The 14,035-nt window shown below is 37.7% G+C and overlaps 1 protein-coding gene across 5 annotated transcripts in view; it reads right to left on the bottom strand.

Moving 5' to 3' along the window:
• Positions 1-385: 385 nt before the first annotated feature.
• The window catches only part of KDM4C (lysine demethylase 4C), a 270,730-nt gene continuing 257,080 nt past the window's right edge, over positions 386-14,035 (bottom strand). For all 5 annotated transcript variants that reach the window (XM_086771274.1, XM_086771271.1, XM_086771272.1 and 2 more), the window contains 3 exons: positions 9,340-9,459; positions 4,141-4,233; positions 386-1,402 (listed from right to left, as the gene is read on the bottom strand). In XM_086771274.1, coding sequence (XP_086627400.1) covers positions 1,226-1,402; positions 4,141-4,233; positions 9,340-9,459 — 390 coding nt within the window. In that variant the 3' untranslated portion in view covers positions 386-1,225. The remainder of the gene's footprint in view (positions 1,403-4,140; positions 4,234-9,339; positions 9,460-14,035) is intronic.

Below are 14,035 nucleotides of genomic sequence, written 5' to 3'. Positions count from 1 at the left end.
GATTTTGAGACGGCTCCTTTTCCCGTGGCAGACAGTCAGAAATCCTGCTGACGGTCCAATTTACAAGAAACAGATGATGCCATTTTGATAAAGCGCTCTTCTAGTTTCACACAGCCAAAGGTTCAGACAAATCCAGACTTTCTGCTTTCTGTGAAATACGCAAAAAGGTCAAGATCACAAAGACTGAAGGGAAATAGAAAGACAAGAAATGAAAGCACAGTATTGATCAAGTTTGCATTTTGACACCAAGCCCTGTGTATGTCTGTGTGTATATTCTGTCGTGTTCAGGAAACTCCATGCACACTACATATAGTCAAGTTTCTTGATTACTATAGGTATAAAATAATAGGATTGAAAATCATATCAACAGAGAAAATGCTGCAAGTAAAAGGACAGTATTTATTTATTTGTTTCTTTATTTTAAAACATTATTACATTGATAGAATATTATTTTAAAAGGAAGACCATAATATATTCATTCAAAACTAGGCTGTTAAGCATATGTACTTAAACTCTATTTTTTCATACACATAATGAAAGGAAACTATATTTTATAAATAACTATTTTTAATAGACCTTATGAAAAAACATATTTAAAAATAACTGCCAAAATCTGCCTCTTTAAATATACAAAACACCCTTGCTGCCCTGAAGGTATTTTTCTTAAAAGCCAAAAATATCTAAGTCAATAGTTGAGTCCACATCAAACCCTACTGAAAGCAGTAGTGACATAAAAATGTAAAAGCACTGCACAAATTAAGTACAGCTTTTGTTTTTTCTCAACACTGTACATATTTGTGTTTAAAATGTTTTATAAAAACTGCTATCATTGAACTCAACATCCTTTCCAGTCTGCAGAAAAAAAATGAGCCACTGAAACGATCTCTGTTTACTAAAATGTCTCCTCTTCTGAATGTGACTCTTCTCTCATAATTCAAAGAGAATTTTACGACTTACTTGAATGCGAGCAGGACTGAAGGTTTTCTTCAGCATATCACTGTGTAATCTCTTACTCTTACTTGATTTCCCCCTTAGTTTCATAATGCAAAACATTACAAAATCTGTAACACATTAACTGAAGAAAACAAAAATCAAGTACTTCAGTTTACGAGGCTGGTATATGGATTAGTTCATTGTAAAACCCAGCATTCAATTAAACTGAAACCAGTTGCAAAAAAATGCTGCATGCTTTTTAATCAACATCCCTCCCTCTCTGTTCCTTCCTTTATAGCCCCTTCTGGCATTTCTTCTGGAATGAGCTTTTTAAGAAGGTGCGGTATCCTGGATCATCCACATATTCATTCCTGAAGCGGGAACTCAATACTCTCTGCCTCTTCTTCTCTCCCAAGATAATATCTGCTCCATAAAATGTGTCTTCAAATCTCATGTCAGAGGCTGTAGACTAAAACCAGACATTAATTACACATCAAGTTTCATATAGTCCATCATATTGTGACACATTTTAGACAAGTTCAATGGAAACACAGATATGTTTCACTATATCGTATGAAGCAAGCTACATTACTGATTATGCAGTTACAACTGTTTTCAGGAAAATGTCTAAATATTACATATATATTTTAAAATGTACACTTAAAATGCAATTTTTACTTTTCTGTATTTAGCATATACTACTCATAATTTAATTCTCTGTGTCTGTAGTGCTCCTTAGAAACACGTGATTAACACCCGTTGTTAGTTTTGATTTTATCCAGAGGTCACGCAAGGCTCTAATCCAAGCTAAAAACCAGCAACATGGGCAGGTTTGATCCTAGCAGTATCAAGTATAATCCACCACGTTGTGTTATTCAGCAAAGTTTTAAATGCAAGGTACTACGACATGGACCTCTGAAAAGACACCTGCACACTGCCTAATTTACAAAGAATCAGAGGCACAAGTTTGGTCATTCGTGAGTAAATTTAAAGCAGTTGGGAATAAACTGAAACAAAGCAATGCGACAGCAAAAAGCAGCGGCAGAAATTTTTGGACCAACTTCCACTACTGGAGTAATGGTAAAAATCCCAGGAATAGGAAAAGCATCATTTAGAAGGAATTGGTGTAATTTCTTTCAAGACATGGAAACAATTTCATAAGCTGTCTTTAACTTGCACTGTCTTCAGCACGAGGAGGGGAAGGAGGTTTTGGGTACACCTTATAGACTAAGCTACGTATTTACAGAATTTGAGGCAACAGTAGAAAATCACGCAAGGAACTGAGGACAAACTGTGATTTCTTTTATTTAGTTGACAAAATTACATGTTTTTAACCTATACTTAACGACTCTATGAAATCAATAGTGTCAAATGTCAAAAAATAAATATTAATCTACAAAACCCCCATTTTAACAAGAGTAGCATAAACTCAAGTATATTTGTCTTGTTATACTTAGTGAAATGCAACAGTTTACATTCTACAGAACATGCAGTTAATTATAAATGCTTTTTATACATAGTCTCTAAAACAAAAAATGGTAATGGAATATTTTCCAAGTATAACGAAAAACTTCATTGAACATAACCAGATGGCTCATTTAACATTTTCCAAGGCATCCATCTTAACCCTACATGGTCAGGATGCTGAAAGATGTGTTCACTTATCCCAAATAAACTGGCAAAAAAATGTCTCAACCAAGAATATTTGACCACTGCACCTCCACTTAGAAAGAGCTGTCCTAATCTTACTCTATTCCTTCAGTAAAACAGGGCATCCCGCTGGTGAACGCTCCCTCAGCAGGCTGACAGCCTCACATTTCTCTGTTCCTTTTACTTTCCCAGATTTACCACCTCTTTCATACATGATGCCAATCCTCTCCTTTGACACACTCCTAGCTCCTGAAATATACAGCATCCATGTTGGGGGTGGCTGCTGCGAACTGGATGAAAGGAAATGATGGTAATAACGACAACAGCAGCTGCACGTGGCAAGAAGCACAGAAAAGGAAAGTTGGACTGGAATCTTCTTCAGCTACGTCACAATGTAATGCTATGTTAGTCCACTGAACTCAGAGAAGCTGATGCATGCCTGAAGAATCAGCTCTACACATCATTCCCCTACAACTCCTTGACCTAGCTTTCAAGAATCAGCTAATTAAGGTCACATAATGGATGCGTGAAAAGGTATTGTGTATGAGCCCACCTCCCTGCAACAATGAAAAATATGCTGTACACTGTTCTCCCTTTCAAAGCTTCACTGAAAGGATTCTCCAAGTAAGAGGGAATTTTTTATTCACAACAGTGAATTATTGTTTGTCCTCTATTATGACAAGATTTTTTCATCTTTATGCTTTGGTTTGACATGCTAAGAAAGCTCATGTTTATCTTGCAATGCTGTTTTGAACAAACAGCTCTAAAATAGAACATGGACATGAGAAGAACACGGTGCTCTCTCTCCTGAGTGGTCTTGGTAATAGATTGAATTGCACAACATTTAGCATTAACGACAAAGACAGGTAACAGCAGTCATCTTGTCTCCTCCAACAACTGTATGGCAGCACTTTCCCTTTTCAACCTTTCAGTGTTATCTATGCTCTTTATGAACCTCAACACTTTTCCACATGGCACACGTATAAATGGCTAGCTGCTGGATGTTGTCTGAAACTGCAGGAAACTGCAAAATGTACCAAAGACTTTGTTTTAAACCAAAGACTAGTGAAACGCTGATGAGTCCTGCCAGTGACATTAATGAGTTCTGATGAGGCACTTTGTTTCTTAGAACAAGTTAACTGCATTTTTATTAAACTCAATGTTTTTAAAATCACAAAGCTTTGAGAACTTGGAAAATTTTTTTTAAGAAGTATATATGATATAAGCATACTGAAAGAACACAATATTTGTCAATTTAAATATTTACTAACGCGATAAGTCATGTTCTGACAGATGATCGACCAAGATGTCCCTTCTAGGAGAAAAGAATTATGTTTGACAACAGCATTTGCCTACACTGGAAGAACAACTGCCCATTCTCACTAGCAAATTGACACTTCTGCTACTTGTTGTGCTGACTTAGCCAGTCATATTAATACAGGCTTCACAAAACATTTGTCCAATTTAAACTGAAAATCCAGAATAAAACCAAAGATAGTGTTATTGGCATTTTGAGCATATATCTATAGTACAAAGTGATCATCAGCAAATACTCACAAAACGTGCTTTTACTCTCTTAGGAAGCTCTTCATCTAGTGTATAGATCTCTTCTCGCTTCATTACTATTTGAGAACCATCCTCAAACTCAACCTAACGGAAAAAAAAAGTAGTATTTAAAAAGAAAATAATAATTTAACTCTTGCAGGAAGTTTCTGAGAATGTCTCCAGACAAAAATATATGTGCAAACCTAGAATATTTATATATAAATACTTTGCTATCTATTTTACAAAGATAAAATTAGGATAAAATATAAAAAATATTATTTCTTAGGAAATGAAATGCATTCCTAAGTTGAAAATAATATCACAGCAAATAAACTTCAAAATCAACACCGACACATTATGCAATAAATATAACATTAGACAAGGAATGCTGACAAGGAACAACACAGACAATATTATTTTGTAGAAATGACATATTAAAATGTCTTCAAGTCATTTTTATTTGCCTTTATTTTTTTTAATCTGCTTCTAATAAATAAAAAAAATTAATTTTAACATCCTGTAATTCAAGGTTAAGGAAGACCACGTCAAAAGAAAGAAAGTATGAGTGACAACTAAGGAAATACCAGTTAACAGAATTTTATTGAATCTGATGGAATTTCTTTAAAATGTTCTGTTCAGAAGATGAAAAGCTTTATCATGCTTAGGTTTAGATTTAATCCAACATGAACCCCGTTAGCAGAAAATGAGAAAGGAAATGTAACTAGGTGTGGGGAATGTTAAAATGCTGAGGCTTTGAAGCATTTAAGCTTCTTCAGTAGCTGCTGATTTTTTTTTCCTAATACTTTATCTAACAATTGTAAATTTCGGCTATTATCTATGACTGCAGTTATAGTTCCCACAGAAATTGTACCTTAAAGTTTGGTATAAAATTAAAAGAAGTCCCATTCTACATCCTTAAGTGATTTAATGAGACCAATACGACCAATGTCATATGAATGACAATGACAGACTTAGGCTGGAAGAATAAGCCCAAATACAAACATAGGAAAACATTAACTTATTGAAAGTACTATTATAGATAGAACTGAAAAATCACATATTTGAACTTGTAAATGGACTGGATTTTGTAGGTTTAAATTAAAACCCTGCCACAACTGAGTGTGTCAGATTAATAGCAAACAGCTGAAAAATCCAATATAGTATATCCATTCCCAAAAGCCAGAGTACAGACCTAGGAAATATCTAATATCTAGAGTACAGATCTAGAAATAACTTTTTTTAAAGCAATTTTTTTACAGCAATTAACAGGAATGCACAAATCTGGAATGTATTTAAAATCCACAGAGCACAGATAGATAATAAAGTCACAAAAGTCATCCTTGCTCCTCTCTGGTCCTGTTACTAACCCCATAAGCCTTGTCTGTCAGTAGTACGTTAGAGGAACTTAAAGGTCAGTTTGGCTTGTTTAATAAAATGATGGCAATTTAAGTACTTTTCACCACGATGCAGGAGCAGCCTTTCTGCTATTCCTGCTGCTTACTGCACAATACATTTGGTAGTACGTTTTTGCATAATTCAGTTGGTAATAATGTTTTTGCATCACTGGTGAAAGAACTGGGCAGGAAATGAACTCCGCTAGCTCCACGTGAACACAAAATCACCTCCTGAATGGAAAATGTTTTTGTTTCTACTGGGAGTGTGCAGCAGGAGGCAACTGCATCACACCACAGAATGTGGCAAGCCTGCAGTATGAAATATATTGAACATTTACAATAAGGAGTAACTGGAAGTTTTTCAGCTATAATTCAGCATACCACACTGGAAATAAATTTGCCTTCTGTTAAAGGCACACAACAAGAGCTCCTCTAAGATTTTCAATAGTACCATGATTCATACAAAATATAAACCCACCATCTCTAATAATTCCAATTTAATTCAGACTGCAGATACTACATTTCAAAACATCAATTTTATCCAGCAAGTGTTTTTATTTGGACTTTTGCTGCTGTACTGTGTCTGTGTAGTAAGTTATTCTCTCAATAAGAATTTCTTTTGTCAGGACATAAAAAATTAAAGGGTCAGATTAAGGGACGAGCAACAGATATCATCTACCTGGACTTGTGCAAAGCTTTTGACACTGTCCCGCACGACATCCTTCTCTCTGAACTAGAGAGACATGGTTTTGATGGACGGACCACTCGGTGGATAAGGAGTTGGCTGGATGGCCGCACTCAGAGAGTGGTGGTCAAGGGCTCGATGTCCATATGGAGACCGGTCACCAGTGGCGTCCCTCAGGGGTCCGTGCTGGGCCCGGCCCTGTTCAACATCTTTGTCGGCGACATGGACAATGGGATAGAGTGCACCCTAAGCAACTTTGCTGACGACACCAAGTTGTGTGTTGCCGTCGACACGCCAGAAGGGAGGGATGCCATCCAGAGGGACCTTGACAAGCTGGAGAGGTGGGCCCGTGCCAACCTCGTGAAGTTCAACCAGGCCAAGTGCAAGGTCCTGCACATGGGTCATGGCAATCCCAGGCACAAATACAGGCTGGGCGGGGAATGGATTGAGAGCAGCCTTGAGGAGAAGGACTTGGGAGTGCTGGTGGACGAGAAGCTCAACATGAGCAGGCAATGCGCCCTTGCGGCCCAGAAGGCCAACCACATCCTGGGCTGCATCAGGAGAAGCGTGGCCAGCAGGTCGAGGGAGGTGATTCTCCCCCTCTACTCTGCCCTGGTGAGACCCCACCTGGAGTACTGTGTCCAGTTCTGGAGCCCCCAACACAAGAAGGACATGGACCAGTTGAAGAGGGTCCAGAGGAGGGCCACGAAGATGATAAAAGGGCTGGAGCACCTCTCTTATGAGGACAGGTTGAGAGAGTTGGGGCTGTTCAGCCTGGAGAAGAGGAGGCTCTGGGGAGACCTGATAGTGGTCTTCCAGTACCTCAAGGGGGCCTACAAGAAAGATGGGGAAAGGCTGTTCAGTAGAGCCTGCCGCGATAGGACAAGGAGTAATGGTTTTAAAATAGAGGGGGGTAGATTTAGATTGGATATTAGGAAAAAATTTTTTACAATGCGAGTTATAGAACACTGGAACAGGTTGCCCAGAAAGGTGGTGGAAGCCCCATCCCTAGAAACATTCAAGGCCAGGCTGGATGAGGCTCTGAGCAACCTGATCTAGTCAGGGATGTCCCTGCTCCTTACAGGGGGGTTGGACTAGATGACCTTTGAAGGTCCCTTCCAACTCTAACCATTCTATGATTCTATGAAAGTAAAGTGAATGGATAATTTAATAATCTCAAATGAAACTCAAAAATAAAGAGTGAACATCAATATAAAAAAATATCAAGAAATCAAATGTAGATCGCAATAACAATTTCACTTAAACACTTGCTCTATTTGGCATACACAACTCTGCTTAGGGGTTATGTAGGATACTGGGTGGCAAATACCAAATTAGATGACACAAATTCTGGTGTATTGTGTCATAACTCCTGCATGCACAAGTACTGTCACATTTGGGACAGATGTCTCATGAACATGAGGAAAATTCACAGATTTACCCAAATAGAACAGATTTGCCTCATTAGATAATAATGCTCAATTCAGAGAGTCCTTTTCAGTCTCTGCTTTTGTTGTACCATCTAAGAGATCACACAAAAGATCTGATAGGAGAATCAAAAAGGTTGAGCAGAGATCTCACAACCCAGAAGAATGGAACGTGTATGCATGAGTCCCAGGAGCTTTCAGACAGGTTGTGTAGAAAGAGCAGAGGAAGAACTACTAATGTGTCTTGAAGTTAGTCCTGCGCTCTCCCTGTCATAGACTTTCTGTAACCTGTGACCATGCTGTGGCAGCCTCCTCTCCCATACTACAGATTGAAATACTTGTTTGTCTCCAAAGGTCTAAGTAGTGCAATCTGGACTCCCTCTAATCTTTAATCTCTGCTATTTCCCTGTAATTGGGGTTGTTACAAGGCAGTTGACAGTAATCTCCCATTATTGTTATGCTGAGGAACCCCAAACCTTACTGAACCTTTGCATGGTAATCCATTTTCCTTAAACTAAACTGGTTTCATCATGTTGTTCAAGAGGTCTAAAATAAGACAAAGAAGTTTCTTTTGACTATGTCAGATGCCTTCAAATATGAAAGATAACAACATACGTCTAATCTACCTTACAGTATTCCTCAGAAGAACAGCTGTTCAGAAGATTAAATGATTTGAAGATTGATGTTACTATAGAACAATAATCTTTATATTTTATAAAGAACTTTTCACCTTCACAACATAATACAGCTGCTAAATATAAGGGAAGAGGTAAGATTTAGAGACTAGCTCAAGGGATCAGGTATTTGAGGACTTGAGTTCGATTGCAAGTCACTGGCAAAGTGAGAAGGTCAACGCAGCAAGTCATTTAGCCTCCCTGTGCCTTAATTTATCTACAGATATAATAGTAAATTTGCCAGTTTTGTAGAGTAATGTGAGGCCCTCAGATAAAAAAAAGTTACATAAGTGAAAATTATTATCTATATATAAATGAAATGTACCTAGATTCTCATTCTTTCAGAAGTACTATTAGTATTGTGATTGTTTTATTGCAGTTTCTACCATTCACTTGGGTATCCAAAACTGCTGACTGATTTTTCTCAAAGGCAAGCACATAAAAAAACAATTATTGTGTCTCTGAAATCAGAAGTCAGCTTTTCAGCCTTGCTTTCAGTGTTCAGATCCCTTTTGCCTTTGCTTAGGATAAAATGACCCTTAGATTATGTGTTAGCTAATTCAAAAGTACCTCAGACAAATGAAAGTGGGGCTATTTATGCTCTTCTTTTTACTGTTCTCCCTTCCATAATTTTATGAAATGCCTAAAGTTCATTGCAGTCACACCAATACTTAATTTGATATTATTAATTGTATAATTAGCTGACATCAAATAGAAGCTTATAACCTGGAGAAAATACCAAATGTTATCTTTCAATCTTAATGTTCCACCTGTTCACCTGAGTTCTTGTTAAATAAGCCATCTTCTTATTTTTGTAAGAACAAGTGAAACCTCAAGTCCCAAAGAGTGCACACCACTTGTTAATGGTTCAGCTTTATCGCTTAGTATAAGTGCATTAGCAGTTACAATAAGAGTCCAGCCTTCTGCAGCTTTGAAGGTGCAGCTGGCACCTCCAATGCTAGAGTTGAATGAGTAATTTACAATAAAGACATCTGAAAAACAAGCACATGGCAATAAATATAGACACTTACCTGATACATGTGAGCTGTGTTTGTTCCCAGATACTTTGCCCCATACAGTTTTCCGTCAGGCCATTTCACTTGGACAACCTCTCCCTCTGCAGGCGGGCCCAGCCGTAGGCAATCTCTGCTCTATTTACAAAGAAGGATGGATTCTCAAATCAGCGAGTGAGCCACTACACTGAAATTACCAGTAAGCTGCTTTTTACAGCTTAGTAATTGGAGAAGATTTATTGCCGTGTGTGTTTCAAGTTTTATAATCCTGCTAATCGGCTAACAGAAGATACTGTTAGCCTTTATGAAAATGAAATACTGACCAAAGAAACATTTTCTTTACAGCTTGATGCTGCATTGGCAAGGCAACATATGCATAAATCAGATCGTTATCAGTGACTGTGATACATTTCCCCCAAAATTAATTCCCATCACACATTGAAAATAAAGATCACTAAAGTGCAATTGCGTATGTGCAACACTTTTTCTTTTACATATTCAAGTAACTCATCTTTTGTTAACCACAGCACATTTTTGCTAAACGCTAACTTTGCTGACTGAAACATCCCTGGTGGATCAAACTGTTAAGTGGTGAGAATACCAATGAGTTCCTTGCTTAGCTGATGAAGAAACACTGAAAGAATCCAAATGCTTACAAAGAAGAATTAGCTGGGATTTTTTTTTTTTTTTCAGAAGATATGAAGCAGTTTTTTCCTGTGTTCTGGCCAAATTTAGTGCCTGACTTGCTGAGCACGTCAGAGCAGCACAGTTCACACTAGCTGTAACACAATCCTTGTTACAGTTTCTTTTGCCCCATATGGCTCAGCATGACCTAAACAACTCATCTGCAGAGCACACTGACCACACACCCGCAATATCAGCTGTCCACATGAAGAAATACACAAAGGATGAGAAAAGGATCGTGCCACATCCCTACTCACCAATTCTTTGGAAGCTAGCTCTGCCAAATGTTCACTTAAACAGAGGCAGCTATGCTTTGTACTGACTACATCACAAGACCTGTCATGTAAATTAGCACTAATGCAGTGGTATTCTCCTCGGTGTGAGTGGACCTACTCAGTGGCCATGGCATCTGAGCTCACTGCAAAGAGGTTGAGACTAGAAGCCAAGGACTTGGGTACAAGGACTCAGTGAAAAGGTCCTGCAGGACCTAGTATTATCTCAGGGTACTGCAATACTATTACCATTTTCAAAGTCTCAAATTTACACAGAATAATTTGCAAAGATAACGTATTTTTGAGTTTAACACTTCACCTCCAATAGAGGCCAATAATCATCATGACAAAGAATTCAAAATGTGGGAGCAAAAATGGACCACAGTGATCCTTACTGGGACATTATCTTGCTATAATAACATGCTAGACAAATCCAGGCTTTATAAACTGTTTTCATCACATGTATATTAATCCATGAACTGAATCAAATTCATGAGAATCAAACACATGAGAAAAGAAGTAAAAGCTGGATTTTCACAGAAACACTTTCCCATATGACAATACTGTCTCTGTCATCCCTCAGGTGCTGTGCCAAGAGGACAGCTCTAAAATATGCCCTGCGTGTTTGCCTGGCAAAGGTTGCTATGACAGACACTGCAGGATATATCCTTTCCACTTCACTATACATTTGGAATAGTAGGTAGCTTTACTGTATTACCCTTCCTAGTATTTCCAGAAGAGGTAGGCAGAAAGGGGAAAGGATGGCTGCTGCCTGCTTTTCAACAGCGGAATAATTATGACTTCTCAGGGAACAGAGATCACTAAATACTATCATAGGTCTGACTAGGAATTAAATGAGACTATATTTTTAACGCTCTCTCCTCCATGATGACTGTCAAGATGGTTATTGTCTTTATCATACTTCATCCTCTGTCTATTTATTGCTGAAGTGTGAAAAGAAGTGGCTTGAACCACTTGGCTAAGTGGCTTGAACGAAACTTTTAAAGTGCATCATGGAAGATAGCAAATTTCCTGAAAACAAACAATCTATCAACAATGTCAAGCCAAATATTAATTTTCCAAGAACAAAAGCCCAGCATGAATTGCTCCCTTTGCACCTTGCACAAGAAAAAAATCTCACAGCTTCTCTAGGATAGCTAATGGAATTGCTCATATGGAAAATTAGAGTTCTCATGCAAGTAACGAGACAAATAACAATCTCATTCTTCATGTATCACCACAATGTCTTAGTCTGTGGAACAATGCTTGGGAAACCTGTACTAAATAGTTTTTTGCTGATTTCTACCACAGTTCCTACCCTTTATTTTCACTTTACATAACCATTTTAGAGATTATCTTTTTACTGTAAAAATAATTCTCACCATTTTCTTCTAGGGAATCATTAGACTTATTTCTTAGGCTGACAAAATTGCAAAATTGCAACCTCACTTTTCTCAATTATATAATGAAAAGTCAGACATCAAGATATGGCAATCCTTCAACATTCCTATACACCAGCTGTAAATAATATACTGTGGGCTCAATCTACATTTGGCTTGTAAACCATGTACTTTTTCTGTACAATTACAGTTTATTTTCTTCTTCACACAAATGGACAAAATCGTGCCTATCTGTACTGAAAAGCCTATTCACTTAAGTGTCCAGTTTCACATTCCAGCTGTTTCACAGCTCAGAGCCCCAGCTCCATGCATGGTCAGCTACAGAAGGTTGCTCAGGAACATGTCCAGTTGGGTACGAGCATCCTGAAGGATGAACACTTCACCAACTCCCTAGGCAAATAGTACAGCATTCGACAGCCCTCACAGTAAAAAAGTCTTTTCTTAAGTGAGGAGAAATTCCATGGTAAGGAATTTCCTGTATTTAAGCTGGTACTCATTGTCTTTCATTCTGTCTCTCTGCATTGAGAAGTGTGTGGCTTCAACTTCTCTACTTCTCCCATTTATTTATGAGTATTTATACACTTCAATAAGATCCCCCCACTATTCTCTAGGCTGAACAGTCCCAGCTCTGTCAGCTTCCCCTTGTATGACAGATGCTCCAGTCCTTTCACCATCTTCACATCCTTTCACTGTATTTGCTCCTGTATGTCCACGTTCTCCTTGTACAGGTGAGCCCATAAGTGGACACAGCACTCCACATACGATCTCATCAGTGCTAGGTTTACAGCCATTCAAAAAAGTTTCTTTATGAGCAAAAAATCTGTAAATAACAGTAATTCTAAAAAATTTATCATTTATTGCAGGTGGTATTTCCTGGTTTTAGAAATATTCTTTGGGGGTTCATTACAGTCGTTGAACTAAAGAGTAAGCAAGCCATTTGCAACAGACTTTGGACAAATATGTTCAAATACTGGCTTTGCCTCCTATGCTGTCACTAAAGAATTCTTGTGTACAGCACTACAGATAAAGTTGACATTTTGCTGGTTTTCTCTTCTGATATTGCTTTGTTTTTACCCCAGAAGTTGAATAATACTTAGGTTCATTAAGGCTGGACAGAGCATTTGGCAAGTATCAAATCCAGCTGGAGTGGCAGGGTGGTGATGGTTGACAAAGACTAGGAACAAATGTGGAGCCACACTTAGAAAAAAGAGGGAGGAAGCCTGTACCTGAAGCATGCACCTGAATCTAGAAAATGAAGTGTTGCAAGATTCCCATAATTTGAATACAGCCACTGACACCTGAAGAAAATACCTCAATTTTTTAAAAGTTTAAAAAAATACATTCAAATGCTTTCCTAAATAAAGGCTAAAATGTATAGATATTCTGGTCTAAGATGAAGTTATGAACTATCAAGACTATTCTTCAAAACTGTTAGAAACAGATATTCCTTTGATACTTACAACTTTATGTTAACAATGTTTTGCCTGGCAATTACGTTATTAATTCAGCTATGAACTATGTCTTTGAGGATTACACAAAGGCCTTTGACTTCTTCTAAGTCTGATTCAAAGAAGGCACACTGAAAACAAATATCTTCAGTGAATTCAGAGGAAACTCTGCAGTGCAATCCTCAAAGTCAACAGGGCTAAATTGGCTCTTATCTTCAGGCACTGGCTAAAAGAAGCCTGCAAGTTAAACTGATAGTAGAAAGGATACTGTACTCTTTCATGTCAAGATCGTAGGAGGAAAGTATGAAATTATTCTGTGACTACAAATATCAGCCAATGCTAATTTACAGAGTCTCTGGTCTGACAGAAGGCTAGACAGAGAAGAAACCTTAGAAAGGAACAGATTGCCATGGCTGAAGTAGAATATGTGAGTATTTAATGAAAACTAAAATGTTTTCAGTTTGAGGGATTTTTCCCCAGTCAGGAAGGCAGTAGTTGAAGAAAAAAAAGATCTAGAGACTGCAATACATTATTTAATAACACTTAAAAAAAATTATTTCCAGGTTCAATACATGAAAAGCAAAAAGCTCTCAAAAATTTTCTTAATATTCTGAACACAGAAAACCGCCACCACTTCATTACCCCTGAATCTAGCAGCAGGAAAAGTTTTTCATTAGCTTGTACAATGTTCTGCCTTTCAACAGTCAGCTTATAGCTCAGTGTTTGATCTTTCAGGAGCTTAAATGGAATCATACCCTTCTAAATCTGATTCAGTCTTTGGTGAATGTGGAACATGACTGGTAAAGAAGGGATCACTCAACATTTAACTTAAAGTAATGGTCATAAAGGTTAATATTGTATTTAACATCATAGCAATAACATTGGTCATTGTATCTCAACAATTTTGAAA

This window comes from Chlamydotis macqueenii, chromosome Z, assembly GCF_036417535.1.
Source record: "Chlamydotis macqueenii isolate bChlMac1 chromosome Z, bChlMac1.mat, whole genome shotgun sequence".
In the NCBI taxonomy this organism is placed as follows: domain Eukaryota; kingdom Metazoa; phylum Chordata; class Aves; order Otidiformes; family Otididae; genus Chlamydotis; species Chlamydotis macqueenii.
Note: the sequence above shows the minus strand (reverse complement) of the source record. Positions and strands in the feature narration are given on the sequence as shown.